At 31.1% G+C, this 13234-nt stretch overlaps 1 protein-coding gene across 3 annotated transcripts in view; it reads right to left on the bottom strand.

Annotated features, from left to right (window-relative positions):
- MMP16 (matrix metallopeptidase 16) overlaps positions 1–13234 on the bottom strand; it is a 489795-nt gene that overhangs the window by 192929 nt on the left and 283632 nt on the right. For all 3 annotated transcript variants that reach the window (XM_074270106.1, XM_074270093.1, XM_074270101.1), the window contains exon 4: positions 11980–12284. In XM_074270106.1, the coding sequence (XP_074126207.1) occupies positions 11980–12284 (305 nt within the window). The remainder of the gene's footprint in view (positions 1–11979; positions 12285–13234) is intronic.

Genomic DNA, 13234 nt, shown 5'->3' with positions numbered 1-13234 from the left:
GGGATATAATACTATATTGTGTTTAAGAAATGATGAGCAGGATACTTTAAGAAAAGCCTAGAAAGACTTACATGAACTGATGCAAAGTAAAATGAGCAAAACCTGGAAAATGTACACAGTAACAGCAATATTATATAGTGATCAAACTGTGGATGACAGCTGTCTTCATCAACATAATGATCCAAGAAATTTCTTTAGAACTTATGATAAAAAGTGCTATTCATCTACAGACAAAGGGTTAATGAAATCTGAATGCAGAGTGAAGCATATTTTTCCTTTTTTTTTTTTTTTCTTTTTTCATCTCTGTGTTCTTTTACAACATGACTAATATGGCAATAGGATGAAAGAACATGGGTAACGTCAAATTGCTTGCTTTTTCAATGAGTGGGCAGGGAAGCAAAAACAAAGAGAATTTGAAACTCAATTAAAATCAATGTTAAATTATTTTTACATGTAATTAAAAGACAATAAAATTTAAATAGTTACATGCATATGTATGTATTTATTTAAATAAAGTATAAAGGGAATTGTTAAAAACCAATGCAGTATCTTTGCTAAGAAAACCACAAATTGGGTCACAAAGATTCTCCCAAAACAGAAGAAAACTAAATAACAGCAACACTACATGCCAGGCACAATGCTTGGCATTTTACAAATATTATTTTATTAGAATCTCACAAAACTCTAGTAGATTATTATCCCCATTTTAAAGCTGAGAAAACTGAGGTAGGAAAAAAAACTAAATTCCTTACTCATAACTACACAACTAGTAAGGGTAAATTGTACGACATAAAGGATCTGTGGCAGGGAACAGTGGTGTAATAAAAAGAACTATGCAAAGAATACTCCAAGACATAGTACACAAGCCTACTGTTAAATTACCTTATGAAAACTATTTCAACCAAGTGGAAGCCCTTTTGGGAACTGATTAGCTTCCCTAATTGTCAGAAGACAATATTGAGGAATATACAATCAAGTCTTAGATCAAAACTGATTGTTGTGGTGGAGCTCACTTGAAGGATGACAGGAAGATAACCTTCCTTCCTCCTTCCTCATACTTCCCCAATCACCTACACATTAGAACTACCTACAGCACATCAAACAATAATGGAAGCTTAAAAATAGTACCCTAAATAAAGGCTACTTCATTTGGTCAATAATGGAAGTTGAAAAATAGTACCCTAAATAAAGGCTATTTCATTTGGTCAATTTTTTTTTTTTAATCAAATAGGATAAGGAAACTGAATGAGGAATAAAAATGTTGTGGTTTTTTTTTTTTTTTTTTTTTTTTTTTGTGTGTGTGTGTGTGTGTGTGTGTGTGTGTGTGTGTGTGTTTTCAGGATCATAACCGGTTTTTTCTATGACCTAGGCTGAACAATTTACTAACAATTCTAACCATATATGATGGTTACCCCAAACAAAATTAATGTAGCCAGAGAATTTTATAGAATAACATTCCCCGAAGAGCTTTAATGGAGGGATTTCGAAAGCTTCAGGCAAAATCTATGCCTCTCTGAAGCTAGTATGCAATAAAGCAATTAAACCAACTTTAGTTTGATTTATCTAGAATGACTTACTGTCAGATGACCTGAGTACTAGACATGTCGAATTCCATTAGTATATACTTCTATTAGACAAGGAACATTCCCAAAACTCAAAGCTAATTCATTCTGCCTGTAGAAACTCCTAATCCAGGCAGACCTAGTGAGGATTTCATTAGCTATCAGCAGACTTTTCTTTTAGGAAGGACTAATATTTTTGTGATTAACAACAATTACAACTTGTATTTGATGTATTTATTTACATTTAATGTAGTTCTTCACAAAACAGATTTCCACACTAACAATAATAATAATAAACTAGACAAAAGATATGTGCAAATTGCTCAATATTGTTTTCTTCATAGCTTGGCCCATAACTATAGGAGAAAGTAGAAAGGAAAATGGAGGGCATAAATAGTTATTTTTCTAATGTTAATATTCTCCCCATGTGACTTGAACATTATCTGTTCCCCTCCAAGAAATTATATTACTGATGAGATTATACTACAGTAAAGAACATTCAGGAAAGAAAAAAAAAGTTCATATAAGATAATTATTTTCTTGAATTCAAGGAGTAAAAAAAGCTAACAGCATATAGGCCTGGTAAATGGGTTTACCAAAAAACAATATATATATATATATATATATATATATATGTATATTATACAATGTAGGTCTATTACATTGCTGACATTAAGGACAATCTGTTATGGGATAGTTCTACAAGATAATTTCTATTTAGCAGATTTAAAAATAGATAGAAGAAAATACTACAGGGTTTATTATTAAAAACATTCCTGAACTACTACAAAGTACTACCTGAGTCATCTTTTGCAACTCTAATTCTAATATCTCCTGATTAAAACTGACACAAGAATCGTCTTTCCACATGAACACATTTAGGATTGAGAATATCTAAATATCAATTTGAGAACCAGTCAGAACAACCAATTTAATATTAGCTCTTAAAAGTTTAACAATAGTTAAGATTTTGTTAAAATTAAAAATATAGAACATTAATATCTACTTTAAATGTTACCAAATTATTTTCTTATAATTAGAATTAACTTCTACTGACTACTTATATGACTTTGGACTGGTCACTTAATCTTTCTATATCTCAATTTTGCCATAGTTAAATTGAGAGGTTAAGATCACAATGATTATTAAGCTCCCATTTTATCCTACCATTCTATGGCTCTATGGATCTACCTTTAAAAATTCTAATTTGGAGTATAAAAAATAAATACTGTCCAAATTACATAACCCCAGAAAATTAGGTTAATGAATTTTGGGCATACATTTTTCTTTATAAAACATCATCATTTATTTAAATAGTTCTATGTATTTTCAGAGAAATCTGTTCTATATTCAAATTCAAGTGATATTCCAAGTAACAATTAAAAGACACTATATATGAATTTAAATCTTTTATTGAACATCGTAATATCAGTACTGCAAGATAATCAACTCTGCTGCCATCCCACTGATTTATTTAGGTGTGTTGCCGCAAGAACTCAAATCAATCACATAATTTACATACACAGTGGAATTTTACTCCCAAATTAATGTCAATCTTTTCTATCACCTTCTCAAAATATCCTCAAGAGATATGAGTATGGATATTTTGCCACAAATACATAATACATAATGATTCATCCACTAACATTGTCAGACCACAGGCCCAGTTTACCAATTGCTCATAAAGTACACGTCAATAAAAAGCAGGGAATGGCATAAATGTAGCTTTTGATCAGAGCCTACTTAGCTGTTGCCAATATATCTTTTTGTATCTGGGGGTCTCTGTTATAAGTATGCTATAGAATAATTCAACAGAAATATGCTAGATTAGTAGAAGGACTTTACACAAAGCTTCATCCATGTTGGGAACTCAATGCATGTTGATAACTCACTAAAATGCCTAGCAATAATAAGAGACAAAAATTGGTGAAGGCTAAATCTTGCAGTCATTAGATATTTTGGGAAAGCAAGATCAAATAATATTTTAGGCTTCATCATTTTTTTTCAAATGTAAAAGATAACAATTGTATGCTTCCTGCTTTTATTTTATTATAAATTTCAGGAATGACAATGAAAATATTATGCCTTTAGGCATGTGGTTTAATGTTTTTGGTGTCCTAAAAATAAATATCAGAGAGTTATAGATCATGCATTTCTATTTATTATGTGAAAACACTTTCTGAAGCACTCAGGATTTCTGCACACTCTGCAAAAGCTTTGTAAATTATATACACATCTGGAAACTCCAGAAATCATGTGTTCTCATTGCTAAACATGTGCCTTATTGTATGAGGCTATAAATAATAAGGAGAGACAGAGATGGTATTCTGCACAAGATGTCACAGATTTGGAGAAGCAGGATTCATCAATCAAGAAATAGAATCTCCCCAACTTCAGATTGTAATTATCTCCATTTCACTCTTACCTACTTTTTCCCTGCTATTGATTATTATTAAATATTATTAAATTGATATACACTCACAGATTTGTTCAAACTGGCAAATCTGCTTATATATTGTATTGTTTGCAACTAAAGACTACAACAAAGGATGTAATGAAGAGGATTCTATTTTATAAAATATTCAGACATGCATGACATTGATCTTATTACAAAATGCTGCTCTTGTGACTTCACATCCTACACACATTGATTTCTTTTGATAATAAACATGTCCATCTGAGTAACTGTCTAGAGTTCATAATGTCATCATGCTATACATTCTATTGAAGTTTTGTGCTTTATCTGATGTTTTATATATATAATCATTAGGAGTTCTAAAGAAATATCAATTCTCATGTTTTTTTTTTTCCCTAAGGTAATCTGAATTATCTTAATATGTCCAAACTGATCTTTTTTCATATTTCTTATAAGAAAGCTCATATATATATTTTTAAAAAAAACAATTTGTCACTAGTATAAAATAAAATGGTAAATATATAGGAGACAAATATGAAGTTTAAGAAGAGATGATAAAAGCATTATGAAAGAAATGGTATTTGTCTTTGAATGTAAAGGATGGTTATGCCTTCAAAATACAGACACTGCTGTCTTTGGCTGGAATATACAAAATGAAGATAGGTCGGGATTTCTAGATCTAAAATATCCCCCCAAAACCAAAACAAAACAAAGTAAAAAAACCTCTATAAAAACAATTTGGAAGGCACTTTTTTTTTTTTTTTTTTTTTTTTTTTTTTCTGGCAAACAACCAGTAGTCCACTTGGGCAAATATGGGATATGGGTCAAACATTAACTAGGTGCAGAGGACAGACAAAAACAAAAATAATCTCTGGCCACAAGAAGTTTATATTCTGTTCAAGAAAACAATAGGTACATATGTACATAAATAGCAAATGAATACATGGTGAAACTAAAATAATTTGGGAGGCACTTCTTCTGGGAAATTTTAAAAAAATGTTATTACTTGAGCTGAGATTTGAAGCAATCTAAGTATTCTGAGAGAGAAAAAAGGACATTCAAGGAGTGGGAGAAAGACTGTGAAAAGGCACAGAGGGGCCGGAGGTGTAATGGAGACAGAACAGAAAAAGCCAATTTGGCTGAACCATAAAATATACGAATAAGATTGAGATGTCATAAACTTGAAAGGTAGTCTAAATATAGACTGTGAGGGGCTTTTAAATGTTGAACAGACCTTAAATGAACTTTGGGGGAATATGACTTTAATATAATGGACAGAATGTTGGATTTCAAGTCAGGAAGACCTAATGTAAAATTTTCACTTCAGCTATATAACTGAACACTTTAGCACTCAGCATAATAGTATCTACCTCACAAATCTGTTGTATCAAAAGAAATAATATGCATGCCCTCTTTGTAGTGGCCAGAAACTGGAAACTTAGTGGATGCCCATCAATTGGAAAATGGCTAAATAAATTGTGGTATATAAATATTATGGAATATTATTTTTTCTGTAAGAAATGACCAACAGGATGATTTCAGAAAGGCCTGGAGAGACTTACATGAACTGATGCTGAGTGAAATGAGCGGGACCAGGAGATCATTATATACTTCAACAACAATACTATATGATGATCAATTCTGATGGACTTGGCCATCTTCAACAATGAGATGAACCAAATCAGTTCCAACAGAGCAGTAATGAATTGAATCAGCTACACCCAGAGAAAGAACTCTGGGAGATGACTATGGACCACTTCATAGAATCCCTAATCCCTCTATTTTTGTCCATCTGCATTTTTGCGTTCCTTCACAGGCTAATTGTACATTATTTCAAAGTCCGATTATTTTTGTACAGCAAAATAACTGTTTGGTCATGTATACATATATTGTATTTAATTTATACTTTAACATATTTAACATGTATTGGTCAACCTGCCATCTGGGGCAGGGGGTGGGGGAAGGAAGGGAAAAGTTGGAACAAAAGGTTTGGCAATTGTCAATGCTGTAAAATTACCCATGTATATATCTGGTAAATAAAAAGCTATTAAAAAAAGTAAAAAAAAAATATGCAAAAAGCACTTTGGAAACCTTAAAGGACTAGGTAAATGTTAGCTTTATTTGTTTAGCATATCAGTAAATTGACTTTGGCTCTTATTCCTAATCCTCAAATCATTATTTCTTTGTCTCCTTGCCAGATGGCACAATAGATAGAAAGCCATGTCTTCTATGGGGAAAAATGAGTTCAAATCAGGCTTAAGACATTTACTAATTGTGTAGCCCAAACCAAGTACTTTAATCTCCATTTGCCTTAGTTTCTTCATCTATAAAATTGGGGAAATAACATTTGCCTCTCAGGGTTATTGTGAGAATTAAATGACACTCTATTTGAAAGTGTTTAGCACAATATCTGCAGTACAAACAAATATGAGAGAGAGACAGAGACAGACAGACAGACAGACAGAGAGAGAGAGAGAGAGAGAGAGAGAGAGAGAGAGAGAGAGAGAGAGAGAGACAGAGAGAGAGAAAGAGAGAGAGAGAGAGAAAGATGCTAAATATTTTTTACTTTGTTCCATTTCTCCTTCCTTTCCTTCCTTCTCTCCTTCCTTCTTTCCTTCTTATACCAGTCTCTATAAATGAACTTAAGAGTCAGAAATTTTATGATACTTTACCATTATTGGTTGGTACCATTATTTAATTAGGTCTTTGATATGGCCATTGTACCTCCCATAAATGGAGCTTACTTATCTTTATTACAAGGATGATAATACTGGCATTATCTAAATCACAATATCATTATAATATAGAAATAAATAAATAAATAAAAATATATACATAAATGTAAATATAATATTCACTTTTGAGATGGAAGGCACTTATATCCAGGAAAGAGGGGAAGGTATGTCTAATCTAGCGGGTGGCACATGAACTTAACCTGGAAGTGAGGATTTTATGAAAAATAGGACAAAAAGACTTGGTTTCAAGAAGGAATATAAAAGTTGAGGCATAAAGAAAAACAAATAGACCACACATACATATTCGACTATGAAATCAAAATTTTAGTAACTTTTCCATCATTGTACAATAACTTCTCTTAATTATATATACCCATATCTATATCCATCCATACTCACAAATATATATATATACACACACACACACACACACACATATATATATATATATATATATATATATATATATATATATATATGTGTGTGTGTGTGTGTGTGTGTGTGTGTGTGTGTGTGTATGATATGAAATTTCATGAATTGTTGTAAAGGGCTGAATCTCCATAAAAACTTGTGCTTGAATCAGACAACCCAGTACTTAAGGCTAATTAATTATTCTATGTGAGACAATGACTCTATTAACATATATTTGGATAAATGGCTCTTCTTACCATTGGTGCTTGCTGAATGTTTTGTTTTAAGATAATCATAGGCAAGGATTGGAGGGAGGAGAGAATAATAGATACACATATATTTCAACATATATTCTGCTACTTTATCAATTAAAATACTGCATATCAAACAAAATAGTAACACTAAATTACACACAAGAACTTCCCCAGAAATTGAACAAATAAAAAATAGTAATCTTGTCCAGATTTGTATTACCTACTACATGAATCCTCTCTACAATGTCTCTGACAGGTTCAATCCTCTCTACAATGTCTCTGACAGGTTCAATTAAACTTTTGCTTAAATACTTCTAGAATGGGGGAAATTAGTAGTTCATGAAACATTTTGCAGAGATCACATGCCTTGATGTTTCTTATATTGTATTGATCTAAATAGGCTAACTTGTTCCTTCCACATATTAGTTCTATTTCTATATTACTAAGCCAGACAAAAAGTTTCATTGCTCTTTCACATGCCAACTCAACAGATACATGAAACAAACACTGGCCAACTTATAAGTTTTGTTTTCTAGATAAAAGCCTCCAAATTCAATCAACTGTATACCATGTATATGTTTTCAGTTCCCTTCCTCAACATAGTCAAGATTCTTTGATTATAACTAAATTTATTCAATGTTGCTCACAAAATGCCAGATCCAGACAGATGAAAAATACAGTGGTACTATCAATATTTTTTTTACTGATAAATATCTGATTGAATTGATTTTAAGGTAGCAACACCAAACTCTTATTATTAATTCTTATTATTCCCTAAAATGCAAAACCCTTAGTATGGCACATTTCCTTATGCAACATAGTAAATCTTAAGTGGGTTTCCATGAAAATCTTTCTTTATAACCATCAATACTTTTGTAATTAGAAGGATTATGTGTTACTATTTCTACATTTTAAAAAAGTTTGTTAAATTTTGGCCTAATTCATAGACCAAAAATGTTAAAAGTAACTTTAAATTAAATTAAAAAAAAACATTTTTTGTGGCAGCCTTTTTTGTAGTGGCGAGAAACTGAAAATTGAATGGATGTTCATCAATTAAAGAAGGGCTAAGTATATTGTAGTATATGAATATTAGGGAATATTATTGTTCTGTAAGAAATGACCAGCAGGATGATTTCAGAAAGGCCTGGAGAGACTTACATGAACTGATGCTGAGTGAAATGAGCAGGACCAGGAGATAATTATATACTTAAACAACAATACTATATGATGATCAATTCTGATGGATGTGGCTCTCTTCAACAATGAGATGAATCAAATAAATTCCACTTGATCAATAATGAAGAGAAGCAGCTACACCCAGTGAAAGAACTCTGGGAAATGAGTGTGAACCACAACATAGCACTTTCAATCCCTATGTTTCTGTCAGCTTGCATTTTTGATTTCCTTCACAGGTTAATTGTACATTATTTCTAAGTCTGATTTTTCTTGTGCAGCAAAATAACTATAGATATGTATACATATATTATATTTAACATATACTTTAATATCTTTAGCATGTATTAGTCTATCTGCCATCTGGGGAAAGGGGGGAGGGGAAAATTGGAACAGAAGATTTTGTAAGGGTCAATGCCGAAAAATTGCCCATGCATATGCTATGATAAAAAAAAAAGGAAACATCAAAAAATAAACATTTTTACAACGCTATAATTTTTGTCTAAAATTTGTATTTCTAACAATGAAACAATCATAACATATAGACTTAGAACCTAAGAAATTAACAAATTTAATTCCTTTAGTTTCACATTAAGAAAACTAGATTTGGAGACATGGGGTGGCACATCTGAGACTCCCTAGAGGGTAAATACAAATGATTCCAACCCACACTGTCTGCTTATACTTCACTATATTGCCTCCTTAGTAACATTACAATGCTAAACATTTTCTTTTTCAAATGAGGTATTAATCAACATTTAATCAACATAATAAATAATTACAATCTCTAAAAAAAGGACAGCGGCCTTACTTTTATTCTAATTGAATCTTTTCTATCTTAAAATTTGTATTTTTATTCATTCTGTAGACATTTTTCAAAAGGTGGGATATACTTAAACAAATTGATAGGAAAGTGGATAACAATGAATTAAGAGTTTCTGGCACTCTAAGATGCTGTTTATCTCTTTTGAGGAAAACAGAATTCAAATTGTCTTGATTAGAGGAGCAATATGCTGTGGAAAATGAGCTGGGTACTTATCAGGAGCCTTCTTGATTTGCATTTTTGCTAAATAATTGAGCTGTTTGTTTGCTCATTAATTGTGAGCACCCCAAAAAGGGGGAGAATGAAAATAATTCAGATAAGTAACTGTGAGAGCTTTTGAGAGCTAGAATTGAAAATAAAAATTAAGTTTATCACTACAGATATCAGTTGTGCTAGACCATATCTTTCAAACAGAATGGAATATACTATATACTAGTTAAGATCCAAGAAATACATTGACATCAATGAACCTTAGTTCTCCCTACACTTGTTTCCTCAAGTAAAGTTAAAGGCTGCTCTCGAGATAAATTATCAATATTTCAACATGGCACTGCTTTAGCTATCCTGCTGTTACTGTTTAAGGGTTGTGATTTCAGTTAAGATTTCAAATTAATTTTAAAAATAAAAGTACAGAGAGTACAGAAAATATAGAATTAGAAGAAAGTATGGGTGAGAAATGGAAAGAAAATGAAGGCAATCAGATAGATAGCTTGATTTGAAAATTATCCACAAAATGGGCCTAGTATAAAGCTTCAGCACATTGGCTAGATCCTCTCAGAAGATTTATTGAATGCACTGGAAATGAAATTTACTGTTTGATCAGATGAAAATGGATTACTGACTAAATTCTTTAAGGGAACAAACATGTTGAAGAATTTTAGATCCAAAAAAAAGTATTGAAGCATTTGGACAAATTACTACACAAAATGTGAGGATGGGAAATGTAAAATATAGTGGAATGCCAACATTCTACTATATTTTACAACACAATCCATCCCATAGTATTTTAGAATATATTGTAATTTTCTTATTATCTCTGAATCTAATTTCATCACAAATATTTTCACATTGTTTTAGGGGAGGAAATCAATTGAATGATTTAACATTGTCTTCATATTATACTAGATGTATTTCTTTTGAAAGAAATACATATTTTTGTTAACTTCCTTTTCTTAAATAACTTAAAATTTTAAAAATTAATACAATCTAAAAAATTTCATTCAAGCATTTTTGAATCTAGCATCCAAACAATCAGAAGCTATTACACTAATTCAAGTTAAATTAAATGTTTGAATAAAGTAATAAAGTCAGATTTCATGAATGATCTTAATTAATCAAGGAGAAATTTAGTGTTATTTCTTTTTTTATGACTTGAATAGTGATTATGAAATGAAAGACCGTTTGTTTTCTAACAGCATTCTTATACACTATTAGAATAAAAAATTGTATTGCTAAAGTGAAAAATGAAATATAGAATTTGCAACAAAGTAATAGTAAGGTATCAAAAGAATAGATTAAAATTCCACTTCAACTCCAATAACTTCAATAAAGAATGCATTATTATAACTATTTATTTTACTTTTGTCAAGACAGAGATACAATAAACTAAGCTGTAAATATATCTTAGTTGCAGCTACTTATATGAACATACACATATTTGGAAATCTAGTCTATAGAAAATCCAAAAGGAGCATATGAATACATACATGTAGGATGTGTGTGCGTGTGTATGTGTGCTCATGTATTGCAAAGGAAGATTCAGAGAATAACAAAGCTTCTAAATTGAACAAAACACAACAGCGATATTTATAGTGACAAAAGTGATTGACTATAAAAATAGTACTCATCCAGATCTCAAAGTAGGGGGAGTTCAACATCTCTTGAAATAAGACATAGAGAAATTACACAATTGAGTAGAGAAATTGAATAACATGGCATGTTGTTAATGATATAAGGGATGACAAAGCAGACAGAAAGTATTAATCACACACAAAATGGATTGACAAACATTGGAATTTAGACAGACACTTTGTAATTAATGAGAAAAGAAAAGCAGAATTATATTTTATACAAATATGCATATTTTAGGATTTTCCCCTATAATGAGGAAATAAGACATGGAAAATGCAGTGTGAAAAGATTTCATGAATAAATTCTGATCTTCATTCGAAAGAAAATAAAGAACATTATATTAAGTATAGAACATTCTTCATTCCAAAGACTCTTGTTTGAGTGAAACAGACACATATAATTGTTTTAAAATTAATAATGAATGTGAAAATCATAATCTATTATACCAATTTCTTTGACACCATAAGTTCAATGAAGACTGAGAAAGAATGTCTATTATTTTTGCAATACAACTCATTGTGAAAGAAAAAAGGAGGAAAGAAGGAAAGAAGGAAGGAAGGAAGGAAGGAAGGGAGGGAGGGAGTAGAGAAGGAGCAAGGTAAAGAGGAAAGAAGAAAGGAAGGTAGGGGGAGGAAGGAAGGAAGGAGTTAAGAAAGGAAGGGAGGGAGGAAAGAAGGAATAGAAGGAAGGAGGAAAAAAAAAGGTGGGAAATAAAGCAAAAATTAAGAAAAGAAAAATAAAAATTTGTGCTTACCATCATGATTAGGATTCCCTAGAGTCCATGGTTCATCTGAATCAAAATGAGTATCTCCCCCAATTCCTGGTCCAGGGAAGTAGGCATGTGCCAAAAAGCCTCCCTCTCCATCAAAGGGAGAACTGTCTCCATGAAAACCTGATGCAAAAATGATTGTTATGTCCACATCCCTTTTGCCATTTTCTAATTCACTGTAGGGAACTTCTTCAAATGTCAGAGGAGTTACATTCTGCCATACATCAAAGGCACGGCGAATAGCTTTACGTGTTTCAGGATCTCCTACTTTTGGAGTTACGTTCTTTATGCTGAAATTGGGAAAAAGGGAAAAAAAAATGAGTAGAAAAGCTTTGTTTTTTTTTATTTTAATTCCTACAGAAACCAATATAATTAATGATGATAAGATTTCACTTGAACAAAGGAATATAATCTTGTTTTAAAGGGGAATATAATATAATAATCCATATTTGTAAATGCTAGATCTTATCATAAAGTTTGCTATTTTATTCTCAGCAGTATAATAATTATCTACCTGGTCTTTGCCTCCTACATTCTTCTCTGCAAAACATTTGACAGTGTAAAAAGTGGATCAATGAGTTATTTTGCTTCTTTAGCCACAATAGAAGTAAGCCTTGACAAGTGACTACATGTCATTGTGATCAAATAATAATAGCTGCTTCCAGCTGAAATCAAAATAGAAATTTCTTTATTCTTATAATTACTGTTAGAATAACATTGTACTGTGCCCATTAGACAATTCTAAACAAGGTCTTTAGCCTTTATCATTAAACATTTAGTTTCCAAAGTTAATTTTTAATTTAAAATAAAAAGAAATACCTCAACCTCATTACTGTTTCTGATGTTCTTTTGCTATCTCATTAAGTACTTTGTGCCTTCTTGCAAAGATGAAGTAGTATGGAAGGGTAGTCATTTATTGGAAAGATTCAATAATTACCATGTCAAAAACAATTTCTTCTAAATTTTGTTAGCTCCAACTCTTAATTACAACATAATGACAGATATATATCCAAAAAAACTTTACTTCCTTTGAAATTCATGGTACATTAATATTTTTATCTATTTTGTTTTGTTAATAGTTGGGGGTGGAAAGAAGCAAACTTTTTCAATGACATATATTACTTAAACTAATTAGGCTAATGGTCTCATTAAAAGGACTTTAAATCCCATTAAACAACAAAGTAAAGTGAACACTGGTTTCTCTTGATTTCAATTTCTACTCATTTTGTTCCTCCCATCC

Source organism: Sminthopsis crassicaudata, chromosome 1 (genome assembly GCF_048593235.1).
Source record: "Sminthopsis crassicaudata isolate SCR6 chromosome 1, ASM4859323v1, whole genome shotgun sequence".
In the NCBI taxonomy this organism is placed as follows: Eukaryota; Metazoa; Chordata; class Mammalia; order Dasyuromorphia; family Dasyuridae; genus Sminthopsis; species Sminthopsis crassicaudata.
The sequence above is the reverse complement of the archived record's forward strand: the minus strand, read 5'-3'. Positions and strand labels throughout refer to the sequence as shown.